The sequence below is a fragment of the Cetorhinus maximus genome, chromosome 2 (genome assembly GCF_964194155.1).
Source record: "Cetorhinus maximus chromosome 2, sCetMax3.hap1.1, whole genome shotgun sequence".
Taxonomy (NCBI): Eukaryota; Metazoa; Chordata; class Chondrichthyes; order Lamniformes; family Cetorhinidae; genus Cetorhinus; species Cetorhinus maximus.
In genome coordinates, this window is record NC_135880.1 from 53,881,675 (window position 1) to 53,908,027 (window position 26,353).

The 26,353-nt window shown below is 41.0% G+C and overlaps 1 protein-coding gene across 1 annotated transcript in view; it reads left to right on the top strand.

Moving 5' to 3' along the window:
• LOC144694404 (ras GTPase-activating protein 1-like) overlaps window positions 1–26,353 on the top strand; it is a 219,550-nt gene that overhangs the window by 52,516 nt on the left and 140,681 nt on the right. The window contains exons 4-6 of the mRNA XM_078564770.1: window positions 3,911–3,981; window positions 8,811–8,928; window positions 12,837–12,868. Of these exons, the coding sequence (XP_078420896.1) occupies window positions 3,911–3,981; window positions 8,811–8,928; window positions 12,837–12,868 (221 nt within the window). The remainder of the gene's footprint in view (window positions 1–3,910; window positions 3,982–8,810; window positions 8,929–12,836; window positions 12,869–26,353) is intronic.

The following is a 26,353-nucleotide window of genomic DNA, read 5'->3' on the forward strand; positions in this document are numbered from 1 at the left end:
ATTGCTCTTTATGAAACAGCTTACATTCAAACTAAACTTCACCTCACCTGATATTACCTCAATCCACACTTGGAGAGATTGAAGAAACCTATGTGCAAAAGGCACAAGTGTCTGTTCCAAATCATAAAGGCATGTTATCCCCAGATTATGCTATTGTATAACTAGATATGGGACAGTGAGCATCAACTCCCATAAAAAAAACTGCTTAAAGGGGTGATTGGCGCACACTTGAGCAAGTGCCTATGACAGCTGGGAATTTGTGGTGACTTGTTTCTAGGAAAGCAGCACTTGATAATTTACCTCTCAAAAAACTGGCAAAGAAAGAGCAGCATTTATATAGTGCTTTTCATGACTGTTGGACATCTCAAAGCGCTTTATAGCCAATTAAATACCTTATGAAGTGTAGTTATTAATGTAATGTAGGAAATGCAGCAGTCAATTTTGCACATAGTAAGCTCCCACAAACAGCAATGTGATAATAGCCACTTAATCTGCTTTTGTGGTGTTGATTGAGGGATAAGTATTGGCAAGGACATTGGAGATAACTCCCTTGCTCTCTTCAAAATAGTACCACGGGATCTTTTATATCCACCTGAGAGAGCAAATGGGGCCTCAGTTTAGCGTCTCATCTGAAAGGCATTGCAGCCTTGTATATTGCAGTTCTCCCTCACTACTGCATTGGAGTGTCAGCCTTGAGTAGTAGTAGTGGAGTGATCTTGTTTAATTTGGTTTTAGGGGAAAGAAATTGCTTTATAGAAAGAACATTGGAGTTATGCACTGCACATAGGAAATCCTTCTCCAAACCTACATGATTTGCTGCTAAGATTAGTATTGTTCATATTTAGTTTCCTTTTGAGATCCTATTGCTTGAGTTGTTGCGTCATCAGCTGGCTTTTTCCAGTAACGTAGTTCTCCTTCTCCCAATCTGTTTCTTCTCTGTATTTGTGACCACTATTACTTTTCACCGAAGCCTATTTACTCTTTGCTGATAATTCCTTAACATTCATCAACAACCTGAAAGACTGCATACAACTGTGTTGAAATTCCCAGGACCTGGAGACTGTGGAACTTCTTACTTCCTTTATGCTTTGTTTCACCTACACACTTGTAAAATCCAGCTTGAAATCACCTAAATGACATTTCCAGATTTAATCACTTATTTGAATTTCAGATTTATTTTCAACCTGACTGTATTCCCCTGATCTATCTCCTTTGCCCTCCCCAACTAATGGGGCTAAAGGTCGATAAGTCCCCTGGACCTGATGGGCTCCATCCTAGGATTTTAAAGGAAGTAGCTACAGAGATAGTGGATGCACTGGTAATAATCTTCCAAGAATCCTTAGATTCTGGGAAAGTCCCAGAGGTTTGAAAAACTGCCAATGCAGCACCCTTATTCAAAAAGGGAGGGAGACAAAAAACAGCTAACTATAGGCCAGTTAGCTTAACATCTGTCATTGGGAAAATGTTAGAGTCTATTATAAAGGGTGTAATAGCAGAGCATTTAGAAATATATAATCTAATCAAGCAGAGTCTGCATGGCTCCATGAAGGGGAAATCATGCTTGACAAATTTATTAGAATTCTTTGAGGAAGTAACAAGCAGGATAGATAAAGGGGAACCAGTAGTTGTAACATATTTGGATTTCCAAAAGGCATTCGATAAAGTATCACACATAAGACTACTTAATAAGATACGAGCCCATGGTGTTGGGGGTAGTATATGAGCATGGATAGAGGATTGGCTAACTAATAGAAGACACAGTTGGGATAAGGGGGGCATTTTTAGAATGGCAACCTGTAACTAGTAGAGTGCCACAGGGATCAGTGCTGGGGCCACAATTATTTACAATACATATTAATGACTTGAATGAGGGAAGTGAATGTACTATCACCAAGTTTGCAGATGACACAAAAATAGGTGGGAAGGCAAGTAGTTAGGATGACACAGAGTCCACAGAGAGATATAGACAGGCTAATTGAGTGGGCAAAAACTTGGTAGATGGAATATAATGTGGGAAAATGTGAGGTTATGCACTTAGGCAGGAAGAATAGAGGAGCTGAATATTATTTAAATGGAGAAAGACTGCAGAAAGCTGCAGCACAGAAGGATTTGGGGTCCTCGTGCATGAATCGCAAAGGGCTATCATGGAAGTTCAGGTAATAGGGAAGGCAAAGGGAATGTTGGCCTTTATTTCAAAGGGAATGGAGTATAAAGTGAAGCCTTGCTAAAACCATGCAAGACAGTAGTTAGACCACTCCTAGAATACTGTAGACAGTTTTGGTCCCCTTATCTAAGGAAGGATATACTGGCATTAGAGGCAGTCCAGAGAAGGCCCACTAGGTTGATCCCATGAATGGAAGGATTTTCTTATGAGAAGTGGTTGAGTAGGTTGGGCCTATACTCATTGGAGCTTAGAAGGATGAGAAGCCACCTTATTGAAAGATAAGATTCTTAGGGAGCTTGACAGGGTAGATACTGAGCGGTTGTTTCCCCTTGTGGGAGAGTCTAGGACCAGAGAGCATAATCTCAGAGTAAGGGGTCGCCCATTTAAGACGGATGAGGATGAATTTCTCCTCTGAGTGGTGAATCTGTGGAATTCTTTACTGTGGAGGCTGGGTTGTTAAGTATACTAAACGCTGAGATAGATAGATTTTTAATCAGTAAGGGAACCAAGGGTTATGGGGCAAAGGCAGGAAAGTGGAATTGCGGATTATCAGATCAGTCATGATCTTATTGAATGGTGAAGCAGACTCGGTGGATTGAATGGCCTACTTCTGCTCCTACGGTCTTATGGCTCACCAGCCTGACTAGTCAGGTTTCATCACTGAGCAAAATGTCAAATGAAATAAATGAATCACTATATAAGGTTTTCATTCTGTAGACAGTGCGTGTTGTCTCATTTTACCTTTTCTTTGTAAACTTCGTTAGAATTGACATCTGTCTTCCTGTTTTTCATGGATCAGGCAAAAACAGTGTGAATGACTTGAAATTGGAGAGTTTATCACTTGGTGAATCATGCCCTGTTACCATGATACCACTTATCTTAAAAAGCATGCTCTTTATTTTTCTTTTGAGCTGTGCCTGTTTAAGTAAAGCCGTTGGTAGATGGAATAATCCTATAACAGATCAATAAAACTAACCATATAAAACAATTAATCTATATTTTACAGTTGCTTGAATACCAGTGTACCATAAGTTTGTGTGGAAGATGGTAGCTTTATTTCACAGAACCATAAAATGTTATGTTACATGGAAATGGACCATTTGGCCCATCACTATGTTCTGCTGCTTTTCTTCTCATGTCACTTAGTCTAATCCCAGTTTAATGCATGCTTCCCAAAGTCTTCAATATTCCTTTTCAAGCAAAACTTTTAATATAATTTCAGTCTAGTAGCCCTCTGAAATAGATAGGCAGGTAACACATATGATAATTGCCCTTTATTGTCTTAAATACCAATTTAAATTTTTACCTGATGCAATGAATTTTCTTGCCATGTAATTGAATTTTGGTGTACTTAAATTAATTGGCCTTAGTGATGGATCACTTTGGCTATATTTCTAGGTAGCTTAAACTGTTGATGATTAAGCATGGTGTCCATTCCTGTTTTTCCTCCGAAATTTTCAATTCCTTGATTTCTAAGGCACTATTCTGTAATGAGGCGGGCAAGTGAAAGATGTTCACTGGGAAATAATGTCAATCCAAATGGATTGGTTGAATTAGATGTGTTTTGTCTATTGGAAAAGAATTTGACACCTGGCTGTTTAATGATTTAGAAGATACAGTAAATAAAGTGGGATATGTTAAATCAGTCATAATATGCTTCATATAATAAAGCAATTTTTTTAGCTTCTCTTTTTTATTTTTTCATTTGTAAAAATTAAGAATTGTTTTTCCTATCCAAAATTATAGCCTGTTGAGGATAGAAGGAGAGTTCGAGCCATCTTGCCATACACCAAAGTTCCAGATACAGATGAAATTAGGTAAGTTACTCAAATAAATTTATTTTTCCCAGATGGATAAAGAATTTCACTTAACACATCTTTTGGTGAATTCTTGAACTTGACAAAGTGAGAGTTCACCATGTACAATATCCGGTGCTCCCAGACCAAGTAGAACACATTCATGCCACTATCTCCTGCATGTTGGAGAAAATCTAAGTTTAAGATGGAAATGTAATCCACTACCTATTTCAACTACTTGCTTCACATCAGATCTTGGAAGAAACTCTTTTCCCAAGTCGCTCCCATCTGCCTAGTCTTTGACTTTCCATTTACTCTGGTGTGTCTTGAAATTGTTGCCTTTCTGAACCACTCCTTCACTACCACCTTCAATGCCTTTGTCCCTAGAAAAGCATTTACTGCCTCCAAACCCTGTAGTATGTTATTCATCTTTGTTGTCTGAAGCCCAAGGAGTGCACTCTTGAGCAAAACTGGCTCAGCTGTTCAATGTTGGATCTGGCTCAACCGCATCAAATGGGAACCTTGGCTTCCTGTTCCCCCAGTGACTCTGGTCTAAATTTGTCACCCTTTTGTTTAAATCGATGCATGACCTTGCTCTTTCTTATTTCTGTAACTTAATTCAATACTGTAATCTCCATTTTCCCCGTCCCTGAAATCTCTCTTTATTCCTGATTAAGATCTCTTAAATACTTGCTCTCCCTTCAATCAACTTAATGCCATTGATTGAATTGCTTCCAGAAGAGGATCAAACTTGCATGTCCTTCATGCCTTTGAAGATCCCAAAGTTCTTCATAGCCAGAGTTACTTTTTGTAGTTGTTGTTACGCATATATTTGTATAAGCTAGTTCCCTCTAACAGCTTTGAAATGTGTAACAAATTAATTATTTTTTGGTGGTACTGTTTGAAGGATGGATCTTAGCCACAATTGTATAAATTATGCCTTGAGATCTTTTCTGTTTGGTTGAATAAGGAGGCCCTTAGTTTAATGTCTCATTCCAAAGGTGGAGCTTCTGATAATTCAGCACCTTCTTAACCTACATTTGTTTGCAGTTCTATGTGCTTAAGTCCTGCAGTGGGTCTTGAATCCATACTCTTCTCAAATGTACTGTCACTAAGCCAAGCTGACACCTAATGCAAGTCCATCTGCCTCTCCACTGCCATCTCCTTTTATGACCATTCTTAAAACTGACTTCTTTGGCAAAGCTTTGGCCACCCTTCTAGTTTCTTGTTTACAGCTCTCTGAAACATCTCAGGATGCTTTTTCAAAACCAAATTTGGTGGAAGGAAATCAAAACATCAGAATAATAGTGGGCCTTTTGCCTCATCAAACCAGTTCTACCTTTATCAGCCTTACCAATTCTGTCTTTTCAAAGTCATTTTCTTCTCTTTTCTTTATTCAATATTCTTACTTTCCAAATAAGAATTTTTTTTAAACTGATTTTGCATCTTTGGCTTTCTTGGTCATAATCTAGGCATAATCTATGTAGCATTTATTTAAAACCAGTGTTACAGCTTTAGATCAGGCATAGATGTGTCTTGTGTTAAATGGCGTCAGTTATTCTTGTAATTAGTCGGCATGTTTGTCTTTTACGGAATTGACTCATGCTCCCTTTTATCAACTTGAATGAAAGCATAACCCAGGAATATAACAATAGCACCCTCTTGTGTTCTACACTGGATATTCATGTCTCTTGCAGGTGTGCTTTTCAATCACTCCAAAGGTGGGCCAAGCAGACAATGAATGAAATGATAAAACCAAAATACTGTGGATGCTGGAAATCTGAAATAAAAACAGAAAATGCTGGAAAAACTCAGCAGGTCTGGCAGCATCTTTGGAGAGAGAAACAGAGTTAACGTTTCGAGTCAAAATCATCTTCAGAGCTAAAGAGAAGTAGAAATGTGATGGATATTATACTGTTTAAGGCGGGTGGAGCAAAATAGAAGGTCAGGGATAGATGGGAACTAAGGAGAAATTTGACAAAGCTATCATGGACACAGGACAAAGGGAGTGTTAATGGTAGTGTTAAAGACTAAAGAAGGTGTTGATAATGGCATAAAGGTAAAATAGCAGAATGTGTTAATGAATGAAATGAGGCTGATATGAATTAAGTTAAAATAATGAGCATCCTGTACTTCACCATGATGCTTAATAATCACTAATGTGTTACACTAAGATTCACCTGTAGGGGTACAGTCAGAAACCACTGTGACCACTGACTTAGTTTGTTGTTTATACAGCCTCTTTCCTAATTCTTCTATAGAGGAAAGAATAATTACCAATCTGTTCCCTTTATTATGTTAAACGCTTTGATCAGATTATCGTACAACCTCCTCAGTTTAAGGGAATATAACCAAAATTTCGGTTTTGAGCAATCCAGCCTCCATCTGAAGCAACTTTGCACTTTCTACAAGGATAACACGTTCTTCCTATGATGGACTTCTCATAATGGAACTTTGTATTCCCCTTGAGGTCTAACCTGGGCCCTGTATAATTGCAGTAAACCTCCCTGGCTTTTATGTTCTATAACTTTTGTGCTGTATCAGTTTCTATTAGCTTTTTATATAATTTTTTACACATGGAGGCTAGCTTTTAATGTATTGTAAAAAAAAAACCCTGGGGAATTTACAGAACTTTAGACAGCTGAACAGACAGCTGCCAATGTGCCAAGATGGACATAGTGAATCCTTAAGAGACCAGACTGGGAGGAATACGCTGTTTTTGGAGAATTAAGAGTTTTGAGAAGGTTGCAAAGGCAAAGAGGCTTGAGGGCATGAGGGAATTGTGTAGGAGGATGAGAATTTTAAAAAGTTGGGTGAAGAAGGAGCTACAATAGGTCGATGAGCACAGAGGTTTTGGGTGAACAGGACTTGGTTTCAAATAAGATTCCACCAGTTTAATGGAGTTGAAGTTTAAGGAGGGTGGAGGATGAGAGCTTCATTAGCAGAAAATGAAATATGGAGCCAACAAAGGTAGGGTGTGGTTTTGGTTGCAGGTGAGTTGAGGCAGCATGATGTGAGCAATGGTATGGAGGCTGGGTGTTATTGGGATGTGGGATGAGGAAATGGAGTTGGAAGCTCAGTTCAGGATCAAACAGAATGCTGAAGTTGCAAGCAATCTGGTTCATTTTGAGACAATGGCTGCGAAGGGGGCTGGAATTTGTGGCAGGAGCTACATTATCTCCTGTGTTTAACTTGAGGACTTGCCTTTGTGCCTGATCAATGATTCTTTCCTAGTTTATCATAGTAAGGAAAGTCAGAGCGGAGGAATGCATATCCATGTCAGTCACCCAGCATCAGCATCAAACACTCCCAGGTTACTACAGTACAGACAGATGCAGGATGCACACCACTCTGCTCCAGCCCATTGATGTGCCTCAGTCCCTTTCTGCACTAGTATTGCTTTTTTTTCTGTCTCCCACGTCAAACATCCTTGAATCTGTTCGAACAATTGCAAAATAATTTGTTAGAAATGGTTTTGTGTGATAGGTCCGTGCCCAATCAGAACTGGACTGACACTCTACAATCTCAATTCACATAGCATTATTACATCCTGTCCATAGTGGACTGTTTCACTCTTTGACTTTGAGTACCCACAGCAACAAGATCTCTTGTCTTTACACAATTTTAATAGATAGGGTGTGAAATGTACTTTTGCTTACCCACTTGCATGAGGCTGACATAGTATGAGAAACTTACCTTGAAGAATTGAACTGGCAACAAGAGAGAGCTGATGAATGGCAAGTTGCTTCTGGGGGCATGAGAAGGTCACTACCATGTGATGTAGTGTGAGTGACTCAGACCAGTTTTGTTAATCAATGCCACTAACTGTGGCAAACAGAATTAGGTCAACTTGAGGCCCAAATGTATAGTATCTGTTTACCAGCACAAGTTGAGAAACCTGTTAAGTAAAGTTTTGACTGAGGGTGTGGTGGAAATTTGCTTTAATTTCACCAAAGGTCATTTTTTTATTTTTGGAGTGTTGCTCTTTTAGCTCCTTTTCCTTATGCCTTGGACCATAAATGAAGAAAGTATGTAAATAGCTGCTGCTAACACTTAATGGAAATCATTTATGCACTATCTACTGTAAACTGGTAAACCATTATATTTATGTCTGATGGTATGTTCTGCTGTAGTTTATGCAGAGTGTGGATAGGCAAAAAATTAACCTAATTTTGTTTGATAGAGTAGAATAGGTTACACTCTGAGATCAATATTTTGTGTACATTCTTTGTGTGACTTCCTTGAAAGCAGGTTGTATTCCCATTTCTTTCACTATTGAAGACAGTTCCAGTATGGATTAAATAATCTATGCTGTTGGCAGAGGAAGGTCTGCAAACTAACTCCTGAGGCTGATGTGATGCCTTTAGTGCAATAGTGTGATCTTTGACTTGATGCATGGCATGTGTTTGATTTCCCAGTTTAATTCCAGTCTAAGTTTTTACAGATACATCCATCCTTAGGGATTCATTTATTGCCCATCCCTAACTGTCCTTGAGAAGGGCCTTGTGCCTAGTAGATCACAAAGGAGCTTTCTGGTAATTCAGGAAAGCAGCTGTTTTTCCTCACATTTCATACACACAATAAATCATGGCGTTTCCATAGTCTAAATTTTTACTTTCTGAACAAAATCTTTATGCAAAGTCTCAATTATGCTACCTCAGATTACCTGGGAAGATTGCTCAGGAAAATTAACTCCTAAAAATAGGCCTCATCCATGTCAAATTAATGTGGTTATCTTGCAAGAGGTTCTGTTTGTTTAGATTCTAGGGTGTAGACAATTTAATCTCATTTTGAAAATGGTTTTATTGTTTAGTTACTGCAGTTTCAACATGGATATTATGTTTATGCAGTTTTCTGAAGGGGGATATGTTTATTGTTCACAATGAACTGGAGGATGGATGGATGTGGGTGACCAACCTACGAACAGATGAGCAAGGCCTCATTGTCGAGGATCTAGTCGAGGAAGTGGTGAGTAACTAAAACTAAATCCTTCTAAAGATTTCAATGTCTTCTTTGCTCACACAAGATGCATGCCAACAATACTTAGCTGAAAATGTTGAGCATTTTCTTCATCTAATGTAAAAATTGGGAATCTTGAGAAAAGCTATTAGAGCAATTATGTACAGTTAATTTTCCATAATTATGTGACTTTTGCTTAACCTGTTTGGAGTAATTCAGAAGCATTGTTAGTTCAGAAGCGTTGATTTCTAGAAATGTATAGAGGTTCTGGGACATTGCTTTTAGAAATATTAGTAAAAGTTGCAAGAAATTGGATGAGAATTTTTTGTTAAGGCTCCAATCCTATGATACACAGATAAAATATATAGAGAATTATTATAGCAAGAACTTTTGTTTGCAGTTAATTAGCTAACAGAGTATATTTAATTCATACAATTAATGATGGGACTTAAACTTGGAAGTTTGTATTAATACGACTGTTTGAAATTTTCTTTATATTTAGTACATTGTTGTCGTAGATTAGGAAATATTGTCCATCATTCATTCATGGCTATCATTCAAACTCTTGCTAGGTGTCTTTCTTGTACTTAATAGGAAAGCAACCAAGGCCACTCCATATGGGTTGAAATGTTATCCATTGTGTTTCAGCTTTTGGGATAGATTTCTCAGGTGAATGGAGTGTATTTATAATGTATGACTCATAGGTGTATTCTCAGGTTTATTTATAATGTAGGACTATCATTCCAAACCTGTATTAATTCAGAAGTGATTAATGTAGTGACAAATATCTTTGTATCTGTCTGAGTTACCAAACTGGCTGATCTGCCAAATCGTTTAAAGCAGAAACAAATACAGAGTAGTTTGCAAAATATTAGCCTAAACAGCCAGTTGAGTTTTTCTGATATTTCTTTGCAAACTTTTGAAGTAATAGACAGACTCTTTTGTAATTGAGCACACTAATCCCAATTAGTTGAAATCGCATGCAGAATTGCATATGTGTTCCTAACTTAGATTTCACCTCTTTTCTACATGCCCATTGCAGGTCGGTCAGATTTTTTTTTTACATTTGTTTCTTGGCTACTGGCAAGGCCAGCATTTATTGCCTATGCCTAATTTCCCTTGAGAAGGTGGTGATGAGCCGTTGTCTTTAGATACAGTCCAACTGATGTAGATACACGCACAGTGCTATTTGGAAGGGAGTTCCAGGTTTTTAATTCAGTGACAGTGAAGGAATGCAGATATAGTTCCAAGTCAGGATGGTGTGCGGCTTGGTTAGAAACTTGCAGTTGGTGATGTTTCCGTGCGTCTGCTGCCTTTGTCTGTCCAGGTGGCAGAGGTCGCAGATTTGAAAGGTGCTGTTGAAGGAGTCTGGGTGAGTTGTTGCAGCATAGATGATACACACTGTTGCCACTCTGCATTAGTATTGGAGGGAGTGAATGTTTAAAGTGGAGGATGGGGTGCCAGTCAAGAGGGCTGCTTTGTCCTGTATGTTGTTGAGCTCCTTGAGTGTTGTTGGAACCACAGTTATCCAAGCAAGTAGTGCTTATTCCATCATACTTCTGACTTGTGCCTTGTAGATGGCAGACAGGCTTTGGGGCCTCAAGAGGTGAGTTACACGCCACAGAATTCCCAGCCTCTGATTGCTCTTGTAGCCATAGTATTTATATGCCTGGTCCAGTTCAGTTTCTGGTCAATGGTAACCCATAAGATATTGATGGTGGAGGGTTTCAGTGATAGTAATGTCATTAAACGTTGAGGCGAAGTGGTTAGATTCTGTCCTGTTGGAGATGGTCATTGCCTGGCACTTTGGTATGAATGGTTCTTGCCACTTACCAGCCCAAGCCTGAATGTTGCCCAGGTCTTACTGCATGAGGAGTTGCGAATGATACTGAACATGACGATCATCTGCAAACATCCCTACTTCTGAACCATGTTTGACCTGATGCCTTGAGACTTCATGGTGTTCAAAATCAATGTTGAAGGCTCCAAACTGTATAATACCATTGTGCTACCTTCTCTGGTGGTCCTGTCTGCTGGTCATACCCAGGCTTGGTGATGAAGGAGTCTGGGACATTGGCTGCAAGGTATGATTTGGTGAGTATGACTAAGTCAGGCTGTTGCTTGGCCAATCTGAGGGCCAGCTCTTCAAATTTTGGCACAAGTCCCCAGATGTTAGTGAGCAGGAATTTGAGGGTTGACTGAGCAGGGTGTGTCTTGGCATTTTCGGTGTCTAGGTTGCTGGTAAGTGGCCCATACAATTCTATCCTTTTTCGAGTTTGCTGTAGTAGTTTGATACAACTGGGTGGTAGGGAACAGTTAAGAGTGAACCACATGGCTGTGCTTCTAGAGTCACATGTAGGACAGACTGGTAGATTTATTTTCCTTAAATGACATTAGTGAACCAGATGAGTTTTTACAACAATCTAGTTGTTTTGTAGTTACCATTACTGACACTAGCTTTTTTATTCCAGATTTGTTAATTAATTGAATTTAAATTCCACCAGCTCCCATGCTGGGATTTGAACTTGTGTCTCAACAGCATTTGTCCAGGCCTCTGGAAGTAGCCCAATAATATTACCACTATGCTATCATCCCAGTTGAAATTGTAGAATCATAAATCATTAATCATAGAATCAGAAATGCCCAAACTTTATACTACTCAGACTCTGATCTGTAATCTTGGTCATTGTAAACCCACTCTGAAAGATAAAAGCAATTTCTTATGCAATGAAAGACAGCAACATTAAAACATCTACAAAAGGCCTATCAATAATTACTCGATTGGGATGTTGATCAGTGCATCTTAGATAAGGTTGATCTGAATACATCTTCATATTGATTATAGCAACACTTGCCCCATTCTGCCCCAAATACCCCTATATATTTTGAGTGTATTGAATACTTGGGTCATCATTTTCCTCAGAGACTTGTCAGCTAGTATTCCCAACAGTTCAGCATTTCCTTTTCTGCTTTGCTTCCAGCAATATCATAAAAGCAAAACCAGTTTTCAAGCATACTGTGACAGAAGCTATTTCAAGTGGGTTTCCTCTAGCTGGGGGTCTAGAATAAGGGTTCACAGAGTCTGAGGATGTGAGGTAGGCCATTCAGGACTGAGATGAAGAGAACTTTCTTTATTCAGAGGGTGGTGAACCTGTGGATGTCTCTACCACTGAAGGCTGTGGAGGCCAAGTCACTGAATATGTTTAAGAAGGAAATAGATTTCTAGACACTATAGGGAACAAGGGTATGGGGAGAGCAGGGAATATGGCATTGTGATAGAGGATCAGCCATGATATTGAATGGTGGAGCAGACTCGAATGGCCGAATGACCAACTCCTGCTCCTATTTTTCTATGTTTCTACCCAGTGCAAGTCCTCACTTAAGGAGCAGTTGCTGAATATATGCCTGCAACCACCATCAACACCACCAGTGAGGTCAGAGTTTCTCCTTCATGATATGCTTTTGGAGACTTTGGCACAAAAATCCTCACATAGCTTGACCCATCGATAACCTAGTTTTGGGCACTACCCAATGCCTGAATTCAGCAGTCATATTCTCTAAAGGTGAGCTTCAGGATGTTAAGAGGCCAACGAATGAGCCTTACACTAGAAATCTGCTTACTTGTTATTCTTAATGGGGGCTATCCTTCAGTCTTTCAGGAATCATCTTTCCCTCTTTTATTATGAAAGCCCCTTAATAGGCCCTGATTATGACCAGTTGAGCCAGGCTGACAAATTGGGATGATTTTCTTTTTAATTTTGTCCTATGACCTTCAGATTGTTGCAAATTTATGAAGAAATATTCAAGATACGTGGTGTGCAGTTTTTTAGTGAATGTGTGGAACTTTTATTACTCAATTGCACAGGTACAAATTCATTATTTTTTGTTTGAATATCCAATCTGAATTGTGTTTGCAGGACCGTGAAGAAGATCCACACGAAGGAAAAATGTAAGATTTTGAATTTTTATTTCTTTAATTCAGTTGCAGTACGTTGCAGAAGGAAAGTGAAGATACTCCAATGGGTGTAGCATAACAAATTGTTTGATTTAAAACAAAACTCCTAAATTATTTTAAGGAGACATTAAATAACTCTCAGCAAAGATTTATCCCAGTGAGAAAGAAAGACTCTTTGAGAAGGATGCATCATCCGTGGCTAAATGAGGAAGTTGAGGATAGTATCAAATTGAAAGAAACACTACAAATCTGCTAAGATTAGTGGTAGGTCAGAAGCTTGGTCAGATTTTAAGAGCCAGCAAAGAATGACTTAAAAAAAAAGAGAGGGAGGAAGTAGAATATGAGAAGGTTAGCTATGTTATGACACGGCACATGGTAAATGCTGAGCTGCTCAAATCCTAGAGGGAAACTTGAAACAACTGTCACAACTAATTATCAATTTGTATAAATTTCGAGGTGCGTGCCTTGAATTCAGTAGTAAAAAGACCACTAAGTCTTATAGGTTTTTACAAAACTAGATTAAACATTTATTAATAAGAGAAATGTTTTTTAAATACATACGTAGATCTACAAATTACTACTATGATAACTTCCAAACCCCCTAATCAATCTAACTCCCAGTTACACCTTTGTTAAGGCAACAGTAAGACACACAGATTTTAAAGGACCCAGGCAAAGAAATATGACACCCTGAACAAGTCAAATTCAAAGTGAGTTCTCTTAACTTCAGCCCCTTGAGGACAGCAGCTTGAGGCATCGATGCTGAAGGCTTTTTCACACTTGCAAGATCTTAAAAAATGCCTACCATTAGACACACCCTTTGCTCCTTTATACATATTTCCCCTTTGAATGCAAATATCCATTGTTTCACTATGTCTTTGGACTTTATCTTCCTGATAATAAAAACTTCTCATAGCACTAAGTTTTTCCCAAAGATTACTGGTAAAATAAACACAAAAGGCTGAATTTTCCCCCCACCGGGGCGGGGGGGAAGTTAAATGGCAGGTGCGCACAGGCGCGCTTCCGATCGGCACCCCCAATTTACATGGGCAGGCCAATTAAGGCGCTCCCTGTGCGGGTGGGGGTGGGGGGAATCCCAAAATCGAGAGTGCGCGCTCTCATCTCCCTGAGCAGGGAGATCGGCTGTAAATGTCAAAAAGTTAAAAATTTAAAAATAAAATTTCCCTAACATGCCCCCTCATGTGACACAATATGTTGGGACATGTCCATAATTTTCACAAAAACTTTATTAAAATTTTTTAAAAGCCACATGAAACCTCATCCCACCCATGGATGAAGTTTCATGCTTTTTCCAATTCACGCCGGGGCTCCTGGCCTGCCCGCCAACCTTAAGGTTGGACGGGCAGGTCCTTTAATTACTTAATAGCCTCTGTCAATGGCCTCAATTGGCCATTGACAGGTTGGCGGGCGCGCAGCTGATTTCGTTGAGCACCCGCCTTCCTGAAAATTTAAATGGGGCGGGGTGACGTCGGGAGTTCCCCCCGACAACACTGCGCGTCACTTTACATGTCGGCGAGCGGGCCCTGCCCCCTCTCGCCAACGTGTAAAAATCCTGCCCACTGTTTCTAAACTTCACCTGCTTAGGTGACACATTTCATTCCCTCTTTTGAAAATAACCTTTGTCTGGTTTATTTAAAAATGCAAATGTTCCCTTGACACCCTGTGTTGCTAAACTTTCCCATGTTTACCTAATTAATATTTCAAACCTAACTCCTCCTCTTACATCAAAGCACCCAGACTAGCTGCCTTTAATTCAATTAAGACTTACACACACATATTTAGATACACAGACACATCCCACTATTACTCTATTTTTCAATAACTTCCAATAATGTTATGAGAATTATTATATCTTCCTGACAAGCTAGTAATATAAATAGCAAATAATAAGAGTTTCTATAAGTATTTAAGAAGAATAGCGTGACTAAAGTAATCGTTGGTCCCTTAGAAATTGAGTCTGAGGGGGAATTGATGATGGAAACAAGGAAATGGCGGAGGCGCCAAACAGGTATTTAGTGTCGGTCTTCACTATTGAAGATTTAGAAAACTTACCAAAGATATGTGAAAGTCAAGAGGTGAAAGGAAGGGAGGGACCTAAAACAATCACCATCACTGAGGGAAAAGTGCTGGGAAAACTATTAGAACTAAGGGTTGATAAGTCCTCATGGTCAGATGATCTGCATCCTAGGGTCCTAAAAGAAGTGGCTGAGAGATGATATAGGCATTGGTTATAATCTTCCAAGATTTCTTAGGTTCTGAAAGGGTCCCAGCAGGTTTAAAAATAGCAAATGTAAATTTGAAATGTAAATGTAACACCTTTATTTAAGAAAGGAGGGAGACAGAAAGCAGGAAACTGTAAGGGAACCTGTAGGTGTGGTATACTTGAATTTCCAAAAGGCATTTGACTACACAAGGTAAGAATACATGGCGCAGGGGGTAACATATTAGCATGGATAAAGGATTAGTTAGCTAATGGGAAGCAGAGAGTAGGGATAAATGGTCTTTTCCAGGCTGGCAAGCTGAAACTAGTGGAGTGCCACAGGGATCAGTGCTGGGCCTCAACTATTTACAAGGTATATAAATGATTTGCGTGAAGGGGCCAAATGTACGGTAGCTTAATTTGCCGACGCCACCTAAATAGGTAGGAAAGTAAGTTGTCAAAAGGAGGTAAAGAGTCTACAAAGGGATACAGATAGGTTAAGTGAGGGCAAAATTTGGCAGATGGAGTAGGAACATAAGAAACATGGTACTTAGGAGCAGGAGTATGCCATTCAGCTCTTCGAGTCTGCTCTGCCATTCAATAAAACCATGGCTGATCTGGTTGTGGTCTCAACTCCGCTTTCCCGTCTGCATCCCCCATAACCCTTGTATTGTGGGTTATATAATCCAAGTATAATGTGGGAAAATGTGAACTTGTCTACTTTGACAGGAAAAATAGAAAAGCAGTGTAGTATTTGAATGAAGAGAGATTGCAGAACTTGGTAGCATAGAGGGATCTAGGTGTCCTGGTACATGAATCACACAATGTTAGTATGCAGGTACAGCAAGTAATTAAGAAGGCAAATAGAATGTTGGCATTTATTACAAGGGGAATGGAATATAAAAGTAGGGAAGTTTTACTCCAGCTGTCCAGGGGCTTGATGAGACCACATCTGGAGTACTGTATACAGTTTTAGCCTCCTTATTTGAAAAACATAATTGCATTAGAAGCAATTCAGAGAGGGTTCCGTTGACGAATTCCTGGGATGAGGGGTTTATCTTATGAAGAAAGGTTGAACAGGTTGGGCCTATACCCATTGGTGTTTAGAAGAATGAGCGATGATCTTATTGAAACATAAAAGACCCTGAGGAGGTTTGATAGGGTGGATACCAGGAGGATGTTTCCTTTTGTGGGGGAGAATAGTACTAGGGGACGTAGTTTAAGAATAAGAGGTCTCCCTTTTAAGATGGTGATGTGGAGAATTTTTTTTTCTCGAAGGGTCATTAGCCTGTGGAATTCTCTTCCTTAGAAAGCAATAGAAGCTGGGTCATTGTATTTATTCAAGGCTGAGTTGGATAGATTTTTGATAGACAAGGGAGTTGAGGGTTATGGAGAACAGACAGGAAAGCGGAGTTGAGACCACAACCAGATCAGCCATGATCTTATTGAATGGCGGAACAGGCTTGAAGGGTCAAATGGCCTACTCCTCCTAAAGTCCTATGTTCCTATTTTAAGAATGATAAAGGAGCATAGGTTTAGTATGCTGTACTTAACTTCTGCCTAGGTTTAGATCTAGCCTGGACAGCTGAAATATATGTATTGCTCCAAAATGAATCTTTTCCCATGTAACTAATATTGGAAGACACTTTTTGCTGAAGTATGAATAGAAACTGTACTTTTATACTTTTCACATGAAGACTCACACATTGACAACTGTCAGAGATTTCTCTTTGGTGTGGTGATTTCATTAAAATGATAAAATTGAATTGCAAATTAGAGCAACAGCTTTTATCAACAACATCTACAAGGGAGTCGAGGCTTTTGGGGGGGCCGGCAAGAAAGTGGAGTTTAAGGCCACAACCAGTTCAATAATGGTCTTATTGAATGGTAGAGCAGGCTCGAAGGGCCAAATGGCCTACTCCTGCTTCTGTTTCTTATGTCCATATTTTTCCTTTGTAATTCGGCATCCACCTTGACTCAGGATGGATACATGAACAAAAACAGTATAGTCACCTCAAGGTGATTCAAACTTGCTTTGCCAAGTGATTACATACAGAGACTTAGTGAATGCCGAGGTTTTACTGAAGGAATGCAGACCATGGTGCGGTATTCCTAGATTGATTGTTCAGAACCTCAATTGATGGTGTACACTATAGCTTCCTTTACTGTTTCATTTCTGAGGATCATTCATGGGATTTACCTAGCTCAAAGTAGCTATTTTAATTTCATATTTGATGAAGGGAACTTTGTTCTCTGATCATGCAGCCCTTTGAATCCTATGCAGATAGGATATTCTAACATCAATGAAAAGTTGGAAATTGCATGATGACCCATACAACTGACAATTGACATTGTGGCTCTTATGAAAATCAGCCTCTCACCATGTCTTCTTGGCATGTAGGAATGCCTGAATTTTAAAGGCTTGGATTTGTGCTGAGAGCACAACTAGTCCAATAGAAAGCAGAGTTTCAGCTTTAAAGTTGGAATCAAAAAGATTTTTCAAATCAGCCAATTGTTTCTTCAGAGGCAAATAATTGGGTTAAATCCATTCATGAAACTGATTAGAAAAGCACTTGCCTTCTTTAGCTATTTGTTGATGGGGGAGAAAACACCAGACACAATTAGAAATTCGGCCACTTTTGTTCTGACAACTTCACATGCCAACACACACAGGATTTCTCTCTTCTGCTTGGAAGGCAGCAATACCTTGCATTGTGTTGCTCTAGCAGTTCCGGTTAACAAATGATTTGGGACTGAAGTGCGCCAACTTTGTCACTTGACTCTTGGATCCTACAGCCAATTTCCGCACTGTTTTTTCATACTTGTAAATACACATAAGGAAGCCATTTGGCCATCGTGCCTGTGAAAGAGTCCCACGCAAAACTCTTTTCCCCATAGCTCTGCAAATGTTTCCTTTTCAGGTAAATATATCCCTTTGAACATTACTATAAAATCTGTTTTCAGGCAGTGAATATCAGATCGTAACAATGCATTGTATTAAAATTCTGCTAATCGCTCCTCTGGTTCTTTTGTGAATTATCTTAACTTTGCTACGCAATTATAATTTTTAGTCACAACAAAAACAAAAATAGCTGGAAAAACTCAGCAGTCTTGACAGCATCTGCGGAGAGGAATACAGTTAACTTTTCGAGTCTGTATGGCTTCATCAGAACTAAGGCAAAATAGAAATGAGATGAAATATAAGCTGGTTGAGGGGGGTGGGACAGGTAGAGCTGGATAGAGAGCCAGTGATAGGTGGAGGCAAAGAAGAGATTGCCAAAGATGTCATAGACAAAAGGACAAAGGGGTGTTGACGGTGGTGATATTAGCTATGGAATGTGCTAATGGTGACATTAAGGGTAGAAAGCAGCGAGTTTTAGTAAACACCTTGTCAAACACCAGGAGAGAACTTTTATCTTAGTGTATAATTTTTAGTGGTTGATTCCATTAGAGAGTGCCCTGGAGGTGGAGTCAGCCTTACAACAGGTACTACATTCAGTCAATGGTGATGAGATAGGTCTGATACATGGCATTGGATTTGAATGCCTAGAGCACGAAAGTGGTTATTGCAATACACCTGCCCTGTGTAGGCTATTATTCATGTACTGAAGACTGATGCCACTCATTTAGCTAATGAGGCAACTAAGACTTGAGAATACAGCTGGTGGAAGGCTTTCTGGTGTTTGACTCATCATTATTGGGGAGAGTTGGAGAGCAGTTTTTGACACTGGGCCCCTGAATTGTCTATAGAAAGAAAAGAGACTTGCATTTATATAGCATCTTTAATGAAAAAACTTTTCAGCCAATGAAATACTTTTGAAGATGATGGCCAGGCTTTGGGGAGTCAGGAGGTGAGTCACTTGCCTGCAGAATTCCCAGCCTCTCACACTTGTAAACATAGCATTTATATGGTTGGTTCAGTTCGGTCTCTGATTAGTAGCAACCTCCAGAATGTTGATGATGGGGGAATTAGTGATGGTAATGTTATTGAACCTTAAGGGGAGATGGTTAGATACTCTCTTGTTGGAGAAAAGCCATTGCCTGATACTTATGGAGCACCAAATTTACTTGCCAGTTATCTGCTTAAGTCTGGATGTTGTCCAGGTCTTGCTGCATGCAGGCACTGACTGCTTCAGTATCTGAGAAGTTGCAAATGACACTGAACACTGTGCAATCATCAACGAGCATCCCTACTTCTGACTTTATGTTGGACGGAAAGTCATTGGAAGATGGTTGGCCATAGGACCACTACCCTGACGAACTCCTGCAGCAATTGACCTCCACAACCATAACTGTCTTCCTTTGTGCTAGGTTTGACTCCAACCAGTGGAGAGTTTCACCCCTGAGATTCCCACACTCAGTCAAATGCTGCTGCCTTGGTGTCAAGGGCAGTCACTCTTTCCTCACTTTTGAAACTCAGCTCTTATGTCCATGTTTGGGCCAATGTTGAAATGAGGTCTTGAGCCAGTTGGCCCTGGCAGAACCCAAACTGAGCATCAGTGAGCAACCTATTGCTAAGTAAGTGCCAGCTGTTGACAATACGTCCCATTACTTTGATGATTGATGGGGTGGTAATTGGCTTGATTGGTTTTGTCTTGCTATTGTAAACAGGACATTGTCAGGTAGGTGCCAGTTATAGCTGTACTGAAACAGCTTGGCTATGAGTGCAGCTAATTTTGGAGCACAAGTCTTCAGTACTACAGGCGAGATGTTGTCAGGACCCATTGCCCTTACTGTATCCAAGTACCTGCAGCCATTTCTTGATATCATGTGAAGTCAATTGAAATTAGGAGTAGGAGGCTGAGTTAAATTATCCACATGGCACTTCTGGCCAGTGATGGTTGCAAATGCTCACCGTTGTCTTTTGCATTGAGGTGCTGGGCTCCCCATCATTTACTGGATGTGGGAGGACTTTTTTAAAATTCATTTACGGCATGTGGACGTCGCTGGCTGGGCCAGCATTTATTGTCCGTCCCTAATTGCCCTCGAGAAGGTGGTGGTCAGCTGCCACCTTGAACCGCTGCAATCCCTTTGGTGTAAATACACCCACAGTGTTGTTAGGGAGGGAGTTCCAGCATTTTGACCTAACGACAGTGAACGAACAGTGATATACCTCCAAGTCAGGATTGTGAATGGCTTGGAGGGGAGCTTCCAGGCAGTGATATTCCCATCTATCTGCTGCGCTTGCCCTTCTAGATGATAGCGGTTGTGGATTTGAAGGTGCTGCCTTAAGGAGCCTTGGTGAGTTTCAGCAGTGCATCTTGTAGATGGTACACTGCTGCAACTGTTCGTTGGTGTTGGAGGGAGTGAATGTGGATGGAGTGCCAATCAAGTGGGCTGCTTCTTGAGTGTTGTTAGAGCTGCATTCATCCAGGCAAGTGGGAAGTATTCCATCACACTCTCTTGACCTCTGCCTTGTAGATGGTGTTCAGACTTTGGGGAGTCAGGAGATGTGTTACTCGCCACAGGATTCCTAGCCTCTGACCTGCTTTTGTAGCCACAGTATTTATATGGTTAGTCCAGTTCAGCTTCTGATCAATGGTAACCCCCAGGAAGTTGATCGTGGGGAATTCAGCGATGGTATTGCCATTGAATGTCGAGGGCCATGTGATGGTTATATTCTCTTTTGTTGGATATGGCCATTGCTTGGTACTTGTGTAGTGTGAATTTTACTTGCCGCTTGTCAGCCCAAGCCTGGATATTATCCAGGTCTTGCCGCATTTGGACATGGACTGCTTCAGCATCTGAGGAATCGTGAATGGTGCTGAACATAGTGTAATCATCAGCGAACATCCCCACTTCTGACCTTATGATGAAAGGAAGGTCATTGATGAAGCAACTGAAGATGGTTAGACCTAGGACACTACCCTGAGGAACTCCTGCAGTGATGCCCTGGAGCTGAGATGATTGGCCTCCAACAACCACAAACATCTTCCTTTGTGCTAGGTATGACTCCAACCAGTGGAGAGTTTTCCCCCTGATTCCCATTGATTCCAGTTTTGCTAAGGCTCCTTAGAACCATAGAAAAATTACAGCACAGAAAGTGGCCATTCAGCCCATCGTGTGCGCCGGCCAAAAAATAAAAAAAAATAGTTGCCCATTTTAATCCCACTTTCCAGCACCTGGTCCATAGCCTTGCTGGTTACAGCACTTTAGGTGTAGATCCAGCTGCCTTTTAAAAGAGTTGAGGGTTTTTGCCTCCAACACCAAAGGAGGCAGTGAATTCCAAACACCCAGCATCCTCTGTGTGAAGAAGTTTTTCCTCTTTTCCCCTCTAATCCTTCTACCAATCACCCTGATGCCACACTCGATCAAATGCAGCCTTGATGTCAAGGGCAGTCACTCTAGCCTCACCTTTGGAGTTCAGCTGTTTTGTCCATGTTTGAACCAAGCCTGTGATGAGGTCAGAAGCTGAGTGACTCTGACGGAACCCAAACCGAGCTTCAATAAGCAGGTTATTGCTAAGCAAATGCTGCTTGATAGCACTGTTTCTGGCCCCTTCCATCACTTTACTGATGATCAAGAGTAGACTGATGGTGCTTTAATTGGCTGGGTTGGATTTGTCCTGCTTTTTGTGCACAGGACACATCTGGGGAATTTTCAACATTGTCAGGTAGATGCCAGTGTTGTTAGCTGCACTGGAACAGCTTGGCTAAGGACGTGGCAAGTTCTGGAGCACAAGTCTTCAGTACCATTGCCGGAATATTGTTAGGGCCACAGACTTTGTCGTATCCAGTGCCTTCAGCCGTTTCTTGATATCACGTGGAGTGAATCGAATTGGTGGCAGACTGGCATCTGTGCTGTTGGGGTCCTCCGGAGGAGGCCGAGATGGATCATCCATTCGGCATTTCTGGCTGAAGATTGTTGCGGATGCTTCAGCTTTATCCTTTGCACTGATGTGCTGGGCTCCTTCATCATTGGGGATGGGGGTATTTGTGGAGCCTCCTCCTCCACTGAGTTGTTTAATTATCCACCACTACTCATATAACTGGATGTGGCAGAACTGCAGAGCTTAGATCTGATCCGTTGGTTGTGGAATCGCTTAGCTCTGTCTATCACTTGCTGCTTATACTGTTTGGCATGCAAGTAGTTATGTGTTGTAGGTTCCCCAAGCAGACACCTCATTTTTAGATATGCCTGGTGCTGCTCCTGGCATGCCCTCCTGCACTCATCATTGAACCAGGGTTGATCCCCTGGATTGGTAGTAATGATAGAGGGGGAATATGAGGTTACAGATTGTGGTTGAGCACAATTATGTAGCCCCTTAAGGATGCCCAGTTTTGAGTTGCTAGTTCTGTTCAAAATCTATCCCATTTGGTACGATGGTAATGCCACACAACACAATGGAGGGTATCCTCAATGTGAAGACAGGACTTCGTCTCCATAATGACTGTGTGGCGGTCAATCCTACTGAAACTGTCACGGACAGATGACATGTGACAGGCAGGTTGGTAATGATGAAGTCAAGTATGTTTTTCCCTCTTATTGGCCCCCTTATTACCTGCTGCAGACACAGTCTAGCAGCTATGTCCTTTAGGACTCGGCCACCTTGGTCTGTATTGGTGGTACTGACCCACTCTTGATGATAGACATTGAAGTCTCCCTCCAAGTGGTGTTCAACATGGAGGAATACTAATATCAGCTGAGGGTGGGGCAAGTTGTGGTAATCAGTAGGAGGTTTCCTTGCCCATGAGACTTCATGGGGTCCAGAGTCAATGTTGAGGACTTCAGGGCAACTCCCTCCTGACTATATACCACTGTGCCGCCACCTCTGCTGGGTCTGTCCTGCCCGTGGGACAGGACATACCCAGGAATGTTGATGGTGGCGTCTGGGACATGATCTGTAAAGTATGATTCTGAGAGTATGACAATGTCAGTCTGTGAGAGCTCTGCAAATTTTGGCACAAGCCCCCAGATGTTAGTAAGGAGGACTTTGCTGGATCGACAGGGCTGGGTTTGCCGTTGTCATTTCCGGACCCTAAGTTGACACTGGGTCCGCCTGGTTTCTCTACTTTTTATTGACATTTTAGCAGTTTGATACAACTGAGTGGTTTGCTAGGTCGTTTCAGAGGACGTTTAAGATTTAATCACATTACTGAGGATCCAGAGTCACATGTAGGTGAGGATGACAGATTTTTTCCTGCTAAAGAATGTCAGTGAACCAGAAGGGTTTTTACAACAATTGACAATGGTTTCATGGTCATCATTAAAGATTTTTAATTCCAGATTTTTAAAAAGTCAAATTCCACCACAGCAGATGGTGAGATTTGAACCCTGGTCCCTAGAGCATTACCCTGGATCTCTGGATTACGAGTCTAGTGACAATACCTCTATGCCATTGCTTCCCTGAGAGCTTTGACCTGATCAGTTGGTTGTAGAATCGATTAGTTCTGTCTATATCATTTTATTTCTGCTATTAAGCCTCCATGTAGTCCTATGTTGTAGCTTCAGCAAGTTGGCTTCTCATTTTTTAGATATGCCTGGTGCTGTTCCTGGAATGCTGTCCTGCACTCCTAACTGAACCAGGCTTGGTACCCTGGCTCGGTGGTATGGTAGAGTGGGAGATATGCTAGGCCATGAGGTTACAACTTGTGGTTGAATACAGTTCTGCTCTTGGTCCATAGTGCTCCTGGCATGCCAATTTTGAGCTACTGTATCTGTTCTGAATCTATCCCACACTGTGACAGAGAGTCTCCTCAGTGTGAAGGTAGGACTTGATCTTCACAAGGACTATATGGTGGTCAGTCTTACCAATATCATCATAGACAAATGTATCCATGACAGGTAGATTGGTGAGGGCTTGATCAAGTAGGTTTTTTCCCCCTTTTTGTGTTTTGCAATCGTATCATGATAGACATGAAGCACTAGATATTTAAACTGGGGAAGGATTTCCTCAAGCATAGAATTAAACACGTATAGACCTGATGGCTTTTTCTCATCCTGGATATATAAGCATAATGTGCCTAAATATCTAGTGCTTCATGCCTACCATGATGTGATTGCAAAGAGGCAAGCAACTGCTACTGAAGCACCACCTCTGCTTGGTGGAATCACTATTCATGGGGATTTGGTATTTGTTCATGCTATGGATGGTGGGAATGCACTAACTCTTTTGATGTTAGCTACTCATCCTGTTGATAGTAAAAATTTCCAAGTACTGAGGGCTGAAGCTCATGCTTTTCAGTGGTCTAATGATCAACTAGTGACTATTCAACTTGGTTAGGGTGGTCTGCAAAATGACACACCTGGCAGTGAAGGTTCAGAACCAAGCCAACTGCCCATAGAAGATTTGGTAATCAAATAGAGCCAGAGAGATTCAGAGTACTCCAGAGTAGCAGTAATGATTTATTAGCCGCCTTGGATCATCAGTAAAACCTGGATGCATAGACTTGTCATGTGATGCACTTGTGCTTCAGATAACCCTTCAGGTCAAAGCCCTTATGTGAGAAGCAGTAGGAACTTTATCTACTGTGGTAAGCTAGTTAAACTCCAGCAGTACCCTTATGCATACATAAATCTCGACTCTGCAAATCTAAAATTTTTAATATTGTCAAATTGGGAAAAGGTGCTTTTTATCATTTTTTCTTTTATTCAGCGACGTGGATTTGTTGACCATCCCTAATTGCCCTTGAACTGAGTGGCTTACTAGGCCATTTTAGAGGGCAGTTAAGAGTCAACCAAATATTTGTGGATCTGGAGTCACATGTAGACCAGACCAAGTAAGGAGGCAGATTTCCTTCCCTAAAGGACAATCGATAGTTTCAATTCCAGATTTAATTAATTGAATTCAAATTCCACCAGATGCTGTGGTGGGAGTTGAACCCATGTCCCCAGAATATTAGCCTGGACCTCTGGATTACTGGTCCAATGACATTACCACTACACCATTTTCTCCTCCATTGGGACATTACAGATGGATGTAGTTTTATTAGCCTGACATTGGTCATTGGTAAGATTTTAGAGTCCATTACTAAGGATGAGATTTCAGAATACTTGGAAGTGCATGGTAAAATTGGGCAAAGTCAGCATGGTTTCATCATGCCTGACAAATCTGTTAGAGTTCTTTGAGGAGGTAACGAGTAGGTTAGACAAAGGAGAGCCAATGGATGTTATCTACTTGGACTTACAGAAGGCCTTTGACAAGGTTCCGCATAGGAGGCTGCTCAGTAAGATAAGAGCCCATGGTGTTAGAGGCAAGGTATTAGCATGGATAGAAGATTGGCTGTCTGGCAGGAGGCAGAGAGTGGGGATAAGGGGGTCCTTCTCAGAATGGCGGCCGGTGACTATTGGAGTTCTGCAAGTGTCAGTGTTGGGACCACAACTTTTCACTTTATACATTAATGATCTAGATGAAGGAACTGAGGGCATCCTGGCTAAGTTTGCAGATGATACAAAGATAGGTGGAGGGACAGGTAGTATTGAGGAGGCGGGGAGGCTGCAGAAGGATTTGGACAGGTTAGGAGAATGGGCAAAGAAGTGGCAGATGGAATACAACGTGGGGAAGTGTGAGGTCATGCACTTTGGTAGGAAGAATAGAGGCGTGGACTATTTTCTAAATGGGGAGAGAATTCAGAAATCTGGGGTGCAAAGGGACTTGGGAGTCCTAGTCCAGGATTCTATTAAAGTTAACTTGCAGGTTGAGTCAGTAGTTAGGAAGGCAAATGCAATGTTGGCATTTATTTCGAGAGGACTAGAATATAAAAGCAGGGATGTGCTGCTGAGGCTTTATAAGGCTCTTGTCAGACCACATTTAGCATATTGTGAGCAATTTTGGGCCCTGTATCTCAGGAAGGATGTGCTGGCCTTGGAGAGGGTCCTGAGGAGGTTCACGAGAATGATCCCAGGAATGAAAGGCTTAACATATGAGGAACGTTTGAGGACTCTGGGTCTATACTTGATGGAGTTTAGAAGGATAAGGGGGGATTAAATTGAAACTTACAGAATACTGAAAGGCCTGGATAGAGTGGACGTGGGGAAGATGTTTCCATTAGTAGGAGAGACTAGGGCCCGAGGGCACATCCTCAGAGTAAAGGGAAGACCTTTTAGAACAGAGATAAGGAGAAACTTCTTTAGCCAGAGAGTGGTGCATCTGTGGAATTCATTGCCACAGAAGGCTGTGGAGGCCAGGTCATTGAGTATATTTAAGACTGAGATAGATAGGTTCTTGATTGGTAAGGGGATCAAAGGTTACGGGGAGAAGGTGGGAGAATGGGGTTGAGAAACTTATCAGCCATGATTGAATGGCGGAGCAGACTCGA